The sequence below is a fragment of the Platichthys flesus genome, chromosome 6 (assembly GCF_949316205.1).
Source record: "Platichthys flesus chromosome 6, fPlaFle2.1, whole genome shotgun sequence".
In the NCBI taxonomy this organism is placed as follows: Eukaryota; Metazoa; Chordata; class Actinopteri; order Pleuronectiformes; family Pleuronectidae; genus Platichthys; species Platichthys flesus.
In genome coordinates this window covers 7813474-7826255 of record NC_084950.1, presented here as the reverse complement: position 1 = coordinate 7826255, position 12782 = coordinate 7813474, and the positions used below count along the sequence as shown (strand labels likewise).

Below are 12782 nucleotides of genomic sequence, written 5' to 3'. Positions count from 1 at the left end.
CACACAGTTCAAAGAGGCCAATAAACAACCGTACCCAGGAGTTGTAACAAACTCAATTTGGTCGTCATACAACATTGAACAAATAATGAGTTTCCAAATAATGAATGCTGAAATGATAGAGGTTCTTCCTGAAGTGAATCAGCAATCTAATTTTCAATCAGTTTATTCATAGCCTCAGAATGTTGTTTGGGTTTCAAACCAATGAGTCAAAATAGGAATTACAGAACTTTGGGTTTGCTTGTTACAAAACTGTTTGTTTGTTTGCGTTGTTCTTAAGGGTTTGTTGTATCAGACATGTTGCTCAGGTATCTCTGAGCAGACGTTAGTACAGTTGTGTTTTACTCTGTGTTGAGTCCCTGTATTTGTTGAGCTCAGCGTTCATGTTTCTAATGTGACACATTTTGTTTGTCTTCAGGGATCATTTAGCCATTCACCAGCTCATAGACTAGAGGCAATCGTATATAAAAGTCAAAGATGTCAGTGGGGAGGGATTTTTAGTGCTCGTCTGCGTGTACTGCTTGGCTGTAATGATGTGTGTGTATGTTTAGTGTATTTACTGTACATCCATTCATCACCGTTTACTGTACATCCATTCATATATAGCAGAGAGTGAGATTGCTCTCCTCTCCTGCAGAGCGTCCCTTTGCCGAACAGCGGAATGAGTTCTTCATCACAAATTATTCTCCAGCAACTTTGCAGGAAAGTTGAGGACTTATTTGACCCTCAGTAGATAAGTGGTATAGATAATGAATGGATGCATTTAGCTAATCAGTAAAACACGACAAGAAGAAATAACAATACTATGCACAGAGAGATCCAGCACCCACAATAATAAGTAGAGTACGTAGGAATCATATGAAAACCTGTGAACATGCTGCAGCAAATGAGACACTCTTAGTACTATTCAAATGGAAAAAGAGATTTTTCTATATCTTCACAGGGCAAAAATTACTGTTCACACTTTACTTGTGTTATTAAATGTAACACAAACAGTTGTCTTGTATTTCTAGGTTTCTTTCTTCCTCTGATGGTTTCTCAGTACTGGTTACATTTGATGGATTAGGGTTTGTCTTTTACTCCTGGTGTGATTTCTAACTCTATTTTCATACTCAGCCACTTGCTGTTATGTTCGCTGTATTTTCCTGTAACCTGCCTACACCTGAAACGTAATATGCCAATCCCCATTGTAACAATAACCTAAGTCGTTCAGAGTGTAGATATGTTTATTACATTATTATTCTAATGACGTTTTTTTTCATTAGAGGTTTCCAGGCATTTACAATTTTCCTATCAGATGAAACTCCAGCGTGTAGCAAACGGTAGAGACTGCCGAGAGTGAAGAGCGGATCAAGGGTAGAGCACATTATTAGTTTGTTTGCTTGCTGCTCACTCGGCTATCACAGTCACAGGCAGGGGCCTCAAATTACAGACATTAACATATCATCATAAAACTCATCATAAAAGCCATGGTCAGGCCATGGTCGTTGTCTTCTCATCGACACGATGACTTCCAGCCAGCCAGTCGACTCATGATGGGAATTTATGTGCTCCCATCATAACTTCTTTGCCAAGGCTAATGTGGCAGAAAACGCTGGAGAGGGAGAGAGGGTTTTATTTTTACTCTCCAGTGCACAGTCGAGTATACTTGAAAGTTTTTTCGGAAACCTTTTCCCGCTGTATACGAGGAGGGGGGGGGGGGGACCAATCCCGTGAAAAAGCAGTCATGGTGTAATGCTCCTCACGCTAAACGCCTGGCAGATAGATTTGCATAATTCTGCACGGGCAATTAAAAGGAACAAATTAAACTGATTCGTCATGGGAAGATTAGGCACGGTTGACTTTCCGCGATTTGATCAGTTTTGTATTCTTGTACAGTAAAGTTTCTGCTTTTAATAATAGAGCCGCGTGGGAGCTCTCACGCACAGTATGAGCTACCGACTCCTCGTGTCCAAATTACTTTGCATTCTACTGCCTATCGGAGGATGATGATTTGCCTGCGTTCAGTTGATTGTTTGAACCGTTAAGTGGGTAGTTGATGAACTCAGGGAGAATTAAAAGGCACTGTAGATCATTCTTGTATCACTGGAAATAGAAAAAGGCAACCCCTCTACGGGAATGGAAGTTAAGAGTCTTTTATCAATCTGAGTAAATAAGTGAGAACTGATTAGGCCAATTAGGAGAAAGCGTCTGGGACTGACATTAAGTGTATGCACATTCACTATCGCAGTTCTTTCGTCGTCAGAGTCACAAGCAGATTTATCAAACCCCCTCGTGTTTTATCTGGTTTGTCTTCGCGAATAAAATCCTCTCAGTCACACGCTTAGAAAATGACGCCCTGTAAATTTCTGGTGAGGAGGATTATTCAGGAGCGTTGCCGAATCCGCTCGCCCTCCTCCCGACGTTAATTAGGGGCAAACAGACAGCCGCCGCGCTGCTCGCGTCCCCTTCATTCTCCGTTAATGAGATCTCAGCACCCCCTCAATAAAAAGTGTTTCTGCAATCATTTCTTCCAATTCTGCTGGTCTGCGCGGGGGACCTGCACAGGCCATTAGAGGTGCCCCCTTTTCTCTGTGACTCATCGTTCAGAGGAGCACGTGCTCCTCAGCTCTCCTTTCCTGCACAACACCCCGTTTTTAGGTTTTACCACAAGCTCCCCCCCGTCCCCAAATATCTTTTTCTGAGCTGTGTGGATGAATGAGTGACTGTAGAGGAAGGGCTGTTTATCACTCACACGTTCTTGCTGCCTGATTTCGAGTTTTTATAGACTTGGAGGGAAATAATGGGATGACGTGACGCACACAAGGAAGATGAGAGAAAAGTAGGGAGGGTATCGAGCAGGGAAAGGAATAATCACTTTATTTAAACCTCGAACAGCTCAGTGAACTCTCTCCAGAGAAGTGAATGTAGTCTGCGACAGACACACCGATTAATTGAGAAGAGTAAAGTGCGTTTTCCTTGTTTAAGATTACACAAAAGAAAGAAACGATACACAGGATATTACAAACTTCAAGTGATAATATTTTTTATAAGATGCTTCACAGAAAATCTTTGAATTGTGAAGTACTCTGTGTGCACTGGTTGAATGAAATATGATTGTACCCATTTTAAATAGTGGGAAAATAAGAATATTGATATGTGGCAGTCAGTTTTGATATTGTGATGGTAGGCATCATATAAATCAACGTGTGAGGAACACTGCAACCTTTTTAGATGCATTCTTACTCTAGTCAAACTAATATAGGAAGCACCTCCATGGCTTTATTTCCCGTGATAAACCGAGTGTACCATGTTATCCTCATGCGAGCGATGAGGACGCTTCCTATTGATTTTTTTTGTCAGTGTTTTCAAATCCACGGTGAGATTAGGTCCATGATTCAACCTGAGGTGAACGAGAAGGGCTGACACCGACCACACCCCCCGTGTCATTGTGTCCACCCACTCCGCCTCACACCACTTTGTCTACGTGGAGATCTGCCTGTCTTAAACTCCACCGTACACCTTTCACATGTGCATGAGCAATCCCACAGCCATTCACACACATACGCACAAACACACACAAACACACACACACACACACACACACACACACACACACACACACCCGCCCTCGGAACACACACAGACGCATAATTATCTATGAGGGACGTCACCTCCACTCCCACGAGGTCTGTCCTCTCTCTCACCCCTCTTGTATGTTGGTTTAGTAATGACTTAGGTCTTTCTCCTTGTAACCCTCTATATGTGTGTGTGCGTGCATGTGTGTGTGTGTGTAATACAATGTGACTCTGTGTGGGTGTGAGATAAAGATTGTCAGGTAAAGTAACTCCATCCATTCCACTAAGTTCAGGCGTCCATAGCTTGTGTGCTTTGGAGGAGAACCCTTCCACCAGACCTTACTCGTACGTGCTCCCACACACATTCACACAGTCACACATCGTCCCATCGCTGACACTGACGTGCGCAGATCTGCACGTGCACAAACAAACACCTGGTCCAGACGTCACATTAAACCCACACAGTGGCATAATAATGGGCATCATCCATATCCACCTTTTGTCTCTGTCTCCCACACTCACTCTGTCACTACCTGCTTTAGTCTCTTCCTGGGGCTCGGAGAGTCACATGCATCCGTCTGTGCCTTATAGCTCCACAGAGGGAAATAAAGAAAGCCACAGGTCCTTTTAATTAAACAGCATTTATCTCTCTTGTAAAATATCACCTATAGGCTTGAATGTTCAAACTTGGCATATATACAGTCATGATTTTGTTGATATTGACTTTTTCTTGCACTCTGTTTTTGGGTTTTACTTCCATCCATCTCCAAAAATGATATTTCAAGAAACGCCTTCGGGGAATTTATTCAAATTTGATACAAATGTTCTGTTAGAGCTGAAAATGAACTGATTTGATTTTAATGGTCAAAGCTCACGGTGGCATCACTAAACATGTTTTTGGCTTTTTGAACAAGAAGTCTCAGGGGAATATTGTATGCATTCTTAGAGTTTCTTCAAATAAAATGTGCTTTATAAATAAGATTGCCATTGCCAATATATAGACCAGCACCTTACTCTTTATGCTCATTTATGATTTGTGAATCAACAAAGCCAGATATTTGAAATATTATGTAAGAATCACAGAAACGTTCTTGTGCTTGGCAGAGGTGAGAAAGTTGGTATTTTCAATTAAAATATGACAAAGGTTGTTTGAAATAAATCCCTCACGGGGCACGAAGCATGTGACTTATTTGTCACCTGAGCTCTGATGAGGAGATGAGTAACAGCGGCAGATATGTGTGAAAGGATAAAACTGTTCTTCACAATCTCTACACAGGTTTCCTTGAATGAATACATGAAACAAACAAAGGGCATATTCCCTTCACATTCTGCTCTTGACTGTCCCCTGTTTAAGGCCTGACTAGCTCTCTGGTAACAAGGTCATTTAATCTCCTCTACCGACACAGTTGTTATGGCACCAGACGGAGAATTGGCATCACTGGCTGTTTATCTTTTTGCATCCATCTCCCAATGTTACCATAATGTTATTAGATGCCATTCTGGTGACAGTTTGCATCGAATTTGAATGAGAATCTACTGTTTCTGTTTGACTATCCGCGCCCGATTCTCATCATGTAGTCCATGTTGGCTTATTTGTCACCTACCATGTGTGCCTGTCCCTCTTCTCACCGGCAGCTCGTGCCCTTGTGGCTCGTTGGGGCCGCGTGTTTGTTGACATTCTGAGGAGAGTTTTACTAGATGATGTTCTGTCGGCCTCCCTGTAGAAAGCCTGTACTTATAGCCTATCATCATTACGGCTGATGGTGGCTAACAACACCGAATGGGAAAATCTTTTTTTCTTTGTCTCCGCGTCATCATATTTTTCCCTCTTGATAGTTTTCTCCTCCAGTTGAAGCAGTGAAGTGTAAGTGTGTGAGAGGAGGAGGCGAGAGAGGATGTTGGGAGGAGAATGGAGGAGTGGAAATGGGAAGGGTGTAAAATGGGTCTGGGAATGGAGGATGGAGGATGGAGAATGGAAGCAGAAGGTCGGTGCTTGAGTTGGGGGAAAGGGCTGTTGGCTGTGAGGGGAAGTGTATTGAAAGAAAGTTTAGAAGAGGAAAGTAAAATGGTGAAGAGAAGAGAAGATTACGAGGGGAACTAAGCCAACAAGGCCACTATGACCTCACATACAGTCATATGTGGTAAAATTAGAAGTAAAATGACCGGAGACGAGATGCTATTAAGTCTAATGGTCTGTCTTATCCTGAAAAGGGCACAGACGTCTGTGTTATAATACATTTTGCACAACCACAGCACCATCTGTCGACGCCTGATGTGCGTTGGGTTCTTAATATTTACGCCGCCCCTTCACTCCAATGGTTCTCTGACAGCTTATCTGTTTATGCCGTCTCGTGGCTCCGCTGCTCATCCTATCTTCACCCAGTCCAACTCCTCTGGATTAGGAGCCAACGCTGGGTTGCACACACAGATTTGTCACAACAAAGCAAATAGTTTGTTTATTGCAGATCGAGCCATCATTGTAATCCGGCTTCTTTGAGTCACCGCATTACATGCGACAACGCGTTGCTGTGTTGCTCAAAAGCCCAGAGGAAGAGATAGAAAGAACCCAGTTCACACAGGGACTTGAATGAGACGTCACTAGAGAGGAACATCTTTAAAAATCATCAGGAGAAAATAGTTTCTTCACAATTTGAATCCAGTTCAGTTCCATTGTGTCGTTATTGCTGCGAGGGGGCACTTGTTGTTCTAGAGTTATCCTGGAACTTTTAAAAAATCATGACAAGAATGTAAGAACATATCAGACCAATAGTCACAGGGGGTCTCCAAGAAGATGGCACATAAGCGTGCCCTGTGGGATGTTCTTATAAATAGTTTAAAAAGTATCGTACATATTTTATCACATATTACTCACCAAAAGGTACTGTGTGTAACTTTGAAGTCCAAAAACATGTTATGCATTTCCATGTCCAATAAACATTTCATGACGATGTTGGCTTATTGAAACCTCACAGACATTTTATTTGCTTGCTGCCTCCTCTTCACTTCCTTCTTCACTCAACATGTTAAAGTAACAATGTTTAAGAGTCACTGTTAAACCAAACAAAAAATATGTAAGTACACTTTAGATAACTGACTAATACGAGTAACAGTGTGGACTTGTGTTCTACAATTACCAGTTAATCAGTCATTTTCTTGTTATCAACCAAATAAAAGTAATCTGTATGAAGTTTACTGTAAAGTAGGTTTTAAACATACTTGGCAAAATGAAATTTACTTTGATGTTTCTTAGAAAAGTAGAGGGAAAGATCAAACAAATTAAGAAGCAAGTACGGTACTTCAAAGAGACGGATAGAGACAGAAACCTCTAAAGTACAAGAGCAATAAATGAAAAGTGACACAATAAGATCAAACAAAAATGTTATCTTGACGTCAAACGAATGATGATTCACAAACTCAACAGATTTATATGACAGCAAAATTATTATCTCTTATTCACCGATAACTTGCTTTGTACAAAAAAAAAGTTCTTAAACAGACCAATTTCGTTACACAGCAAAATAAAGTGAAAGAAGGCAACTTTATCTTACTTGCCCCTGACTGCTATTTAAACCAAATGAACCCTGTTGGCTAATAAACGATTGTGCCGAACACATTCACAGTCAGCAGTCAGAACGTTGCGCTCTTTATCTAGCGTGATAGAATATTAGCCTAAAGCGTTTTTAGTGAACGTGCTTGGTCTTTCTCTAATTGGGTCGACAGAAGCCTGAAAAGTTAAAAAAGAGAGAGAGAGAGAGGAGGAGGACACAGAGGTGCGCCACCGGCTAAATGGCTGAGGTTCAACTCACAGTGACGGTTAAAAACTTCCACTTCCAGTAATGATAACTGGAAGGTTTCAGTCCTTCATGAAAATGGAGGGAAAAAAACCAGGCGCTGTTTTCAGGCCCTGTTAATATTCCTAAAAATAATTAGTGTTAGTTTCAAGTGCTCTAGCCAATAAGAGCCACGTCACACAAACATGTTGTTAAACACGGCCTACGTCACATTGTGTCACCAGGGGAAAGAGTTTATTTTCCTCGAGCTGGGGAATTCAGTTCCGAACCCGCTCATCACCATAAACATGTCTGGGATATTATAGGGGATGCGAGCCCCAAGAGGACGGACCCATTGCAACATTCTATAAAACACAACACATCCGTGTGCTACGTGCAAATGATCACTGGCAATTAAGAGCTCGGTGTGAGATTGCAAGAATCATGTTTAACAGCCCCACTGGGGTGTAAACCTCACTCCGACAGCACACACACACACACACACACACACACACACACATGTGCCCTGTAAATTAAACTGAGCAGCATCGTAAGAGCTTAGCGATCCCTGTGCCACACATCAGCGTAGAAACCTAATAAATATCAATATCTGCTTCCATTTATTGGTATGTGGATGGCTATAATAATCATTATAGTGGCCCTCCATTGGTATTTGTTGTTTTTATTTTTTCTACTTTATTACTCCTTTTCCCCCTGTCTACTTTGAACTACACTTTCCTGTGTTCCATATGGACCGACATTTACAGTGTATTGTTTCCTGTCCTGCAGAAACCGACTTTGCGAGCACGATACTTTGGAAAAGGAAAATCCTCCGAGATCTGCATGCAGCCAAGTTGTGACGCACAGCTGCTCCCCCCCCCCCCCCCCCCCCCCCAATTCTAGGAAGAGAAAAACTGCAGCTATTCAACCTCAACGCTCCCGCGTGACATATTAGATATCCCCGCCGCAAGGCCTGCTGCGTGTGCAAGATTACAGTGGCAAAGTGCAGCCTAATGTGTCAGGGAGGCAGTTTAATGTCCCATTATGGATACCAGGGTCCTGACAAACTGTAAAGCATCCAGATGCAATTTGTCCCCTTGATGCTGTTGGTGGATAAATATCCTGCTGCCCTCTCTCTCTCTCTCTCTCTCTCTCTCTCTCTCTCTCTCTCTCTCTCTCTCTCTCTCTCTCTCTCTCTCTCTCTCTCTCTCTCTCTCTCTCTCTCTCTCTCTCTCTCTCTCTCTCTCTCTCTCTCTCTCTCTCTCTCTCTCTCTCTCTCTCTCTCTCTCTCTCTCTCTCTCACTTTTTGTGCGTGGGTCTCCTGAGATTGGGCTCCCTGTGTTTTACATGTGATTGGCCTGGGATAACACAATGTTTGTGCCATGTCTTTTTGACAGTGATTCATTGTGTGCTTTTTGCAGCTGAGGCTGAAAGTTTGAGGCGTGTCCTCTGATATTTATGATTCTGTTGAGAGTGTTGCTCTCTGATTTGGATCTGGGTAGATCAGGGTGTTACCTCTCTAATGGTTCTAATAGCTAATCATGTTTGAAGGCTGCCTGAAACACCGGCTGCAGGCTGGGCTGATGTCAAACCAAATTATTGAATTTTCTCCAGGCTCACTGTCGGGTTCCTTTGATGGAAAAGTTGCGAGTTGACCTTCTGTCCCATTTAAACTCCAGCCACAAGTGATTTCTTACTTTCAGCAGTGTTGCCGGGAGAAATATTATTTTTTAAAACCTCAATCAGGCAATTTGACAAAGAGCTCTCAGGGAGCAGAGGCAGGATTATGCGCACACGCACCTTGGAGATGCCCAGAAGAAGAGTCTCACACCGGTGGCCCACGAGCGGATCAGTGAATGTTTGTTCCTTCCTCGTGTGCTTTGACAGTATTTTTTAAAAGACCCGGGCGTCCAGCGTCTCTGTCATGATGGTTGTGTGAACCGATAAAGGCTCGAGCCCGGGGGGAGAACTGTTTTAGATGCTATCTGTGTTTTGTTTCAATTATAGCTGGGATCACAGAGACTGCCACTGACCAGCTGACAGCTAATCCCTCAGGACAGGGAACGAGTTGCACAGCAGCCGATGTCGTCGGGGGTTAAACGTCCCTTCTTCTCGATGAGGCGTTTCTTCACAGGCGGTCGCATCCAGCTGTTGCCTCCCTCAGCCTTGATAGGCACCGCAGGACCTGCCGCCGCCCCGAGAAGAGATGTTAAATGTGCGATAAAGTGCGAAAACAACTTCGCTTTTGAACCACACTCGTCAAAATGGAGACTTTAACCTCCGACACAGCAGCAGCATGTGGGATGTGAGAAGTGCGTCCACTGGATGTTTTACCCCTCGCTGTGTTTCGTGGTAATGAATGGCAGCTAATGACCCCCACCTCTGCTGCCGGCTCCCCTTGACGCCCCGTGCACCGCCGCTGTGCTGGTGGGCTGTCTGGGAGATGAGAGGAGAGGGATGAGGGGGTGAAGAGGTAGGCAGAGGGGAATGGAGAAGGAAGGAAGGACACACCAGGGGGCTGTCACACCTCGTACAAGCCCCAGCGCTGAGGTGGGAGTTTCAGCATGGACGGATCAAACGGAGAGGAAGGGGGGGGGGCGTCAGTAACACGTTAAGATGCTGTGTTGTTCACAGTTGCGTTGCACGGATGTGGGGACGAGCCAGACCCACAGGTGCTTGGTAGACCTTGAAGCCCGCCCTTTCACTTCTCCTCATTTCCAACCAGTTGCCTATGATGTGTTACTTCATGCTTCATTAACTGCTTTATGTTTCTGTCTCGTGATCTTGCAGCCACAGGGATCTGAAGCCAGAGAACCTGTTGCTAGATGAAAAGAACAACATCAGGATAGCAGACTTCGGCATGGCGTCCCTTCAGGTCGGAGACAGTCTGCTGGAAACCAGCTGTGGGTAAGTAATATGCAAAACCCTGGAATGCAAAGCTTATCTGGTGCAACGACATACATCCTCACACACAATATGACCTCCGCCCTAAACACACCTCAGTGAAACAAAAATCCTGGATCTGCAACAATAAATTGATTAATGGATTTTTTTCCCGACCACTACTGTGTCCTTCCACCAGGTTTTGGTGATAATCAGTCAGGATGTTTGTGTTAACCTGCTCACTAACAAACCTGACCTTTCTTGGTGGAGGAAATGTAGATAATGCTAAGACTCACAGGTAATATATGACATAGCTGGGGGGAGCAGGTGGGTTTTCTGGTAGATGCAGAATAGACGGACAGAGAGGAAAAGAAGAAGAACAAGAAGAAGAGGAGGAGGATGAGGAGGAGTAGAGCTAGGTAGCCCTCCTGCAAGGTGCCGTGTTCTCGAAGCCGCTGTTATCGTGTTGATCTCCTGAGGAGAAGCAGTCGGCGTCCCTCACAGACTGTGCTGTCTGGCTGTGAGCGGGGCCAGGGCCATGGCCGTGCATTACAGCTCTCCATCTCCTCATATCAGGCTCCGGGTTTTATGACCTGGCAGTCACGACCGGGCCGGGCCCATCAATCCCACAACGACTGCAATGAATCCCGCTCGCAGGAAAAGTCACTTTCAAAGTCTTTGGTGGATGGTCATTCATGTTGTGGGAGTGTTTTCTTTTATTTATTTAACCCTGAAGTTTAGTGAGCGGCGTACAGTGTCGTGTTTGTAAATAAAAGCAGCTCAGTTGATCATGGTTTACTTTTGGTACTTATAGTACTGGGTTCATAAAGTTTGTGACAACGTGGATTAACAAGAGGTTTTAACTGCAGCTCAGAAACTCTCATCTCACTCTTACCCAATTTCAAACTTCAGTGTGAATTCAATATGAAGGCATGTAATAATAATAATAATAATAATAATAATAATAATAGGTATACATCAAGCCCATTGACATTGTTTTTATTATTGATATTACCTTCTGCCAAGTAGGCATTGTGACATTTTGACATAATTTCCAACGGAATAATTCATGGCTCTTGATTTTGATTTAAAAAACTTCTTTAAGGGACTGATATTAATGAGCTCCAATAACAATCTGAAACTAGGACAAACAGGGCTACAAACCTGTAACGATGGCTCTAAGTCACACCATAGTGTGAGGGACACTTGCATTGTTGTATTCTCTTGCAGGTTGGTCGTGCTCTGGGAGAATCTTTGCTCTGTGTTTACACATGAAACGGTTCACAGGGGCGAGAGTCGTATTGGGCCCTGTGACATCTGTCCCCAGCTCAGACCTGATTCGGTCCAGATTATACCTCCAAATCAGCTGCAGCTGAAATTACACACACTGGCAAACTAACGCAATTCACCAAACACGCATGCGCACATGAAGCTGGCAAGGCTTAGCTCATCCCTGACCCCCCCCCCCAAGACCCTTTGTCCCCTGCCTGTTGGTCGTCTCCGTGGCTGTCTCAGTCAGTCTCGGACACCTTCACTCTCTCAAAACGTCCGTTCAACTCAATTCAGTTTTATTTCACCAAATGACAGCACATCTTCAGGTGTTTTACATGCACGACTGCTCATTTAACCATCAAGCACATGGGCAAACGGTTGAAACTGAGTCATTTTTTCCGAACAGTCGCACACAGAGCCTTAACTCATGACTCATCTGTGGAGCTCAGGCCGAACTGAGAGCAGCTTGCAAAGCTATTTGCAAGTAAAATGTGCACGACTGAGTCATTCTGCAGCCGTGATGACCACAATGAAGTGTTTCCTGTTTCCTAGAAAGGCCACATAATGCGGCAGCTCTCACTTCGCTTGTTGCAGCTGTATCTGATAGCATTCTGCTTCTGAGTGTTTGTGCTACAGGAGCCCGGTGCAGTGCATCTGCTCAGTCCCCTGCGTCCATTTACAAAGTGCTAAAGGCACTTGTTGCAGGTGGGAACACAGCGTTGTCTTTCACAGAGGCAAGCACTGACACACACCACAAACACACACACACACACACACACACACACACACACACACACACACACACACACACACACTCACACAACCAAGTAGTTCTGTTTTCTTTCCACTCAGCTCCATATCCACTTCTGCTTGCGTCAGAGTCTCACAGGAATGTGGAAGCTCTGTGTGCGTTTGTGTGTCATGACCTAATACATGTAGACGTGCCATACACTGCGCGTGTGTGTGTGTGTGTGGCTATTGATTATTCATGCTCTTCTGACTGTCCCATCTCTAAGTGTAGATATGACACTTTTTAATTAAATGCATTTATCTGGCCCCCTCTCACTATGCAGCAGTCTGACAGAAATGTATTGCATTTGCCACGGGTAATGGAGCTGAGTGAAGCTGAGACTCGCCTCAGGTGGAGTAGGGGGAGCCCCGGAGCACATACATAAATACATGCAGACACACAGATCTATAGATGAGCAGCGGCATTGACAGGCACATACAAATGTGGACGCAGTGACGCAGGCACACAACCGACTTCTCCGTCTCCTTCTGGCCGCACGAGCCCATCAGCGGC

General features: G+C 44.2%; 1 protein-coding gene across 4 annotated transcripts in view; it reads left to right on the top strand.

Annotated features, from left to right (window-relative positions):
* The window catches only part of LOC133955815 (serine/threonine-protein kinase BRSK2), a 165050-nt gene that overhangs the window by 117870 nt on the left and 34398 nt on the right, over window positions 1-12782 (top strand). For all 4 annotated transcript variants that reach the window (XM_062390847.1, XM_062390845.1, XM_062390844.1 and 1 more), the window contains exon 5: window positions 10115-10231. In XM_062390847.1, coding sequence (XP_062246831.1) covers window positions 10115-10231 — 117 coding nt within the window. The remainder of the gene's footprint in view (window positions 1-10114; window positions 10232-12782) is intronic.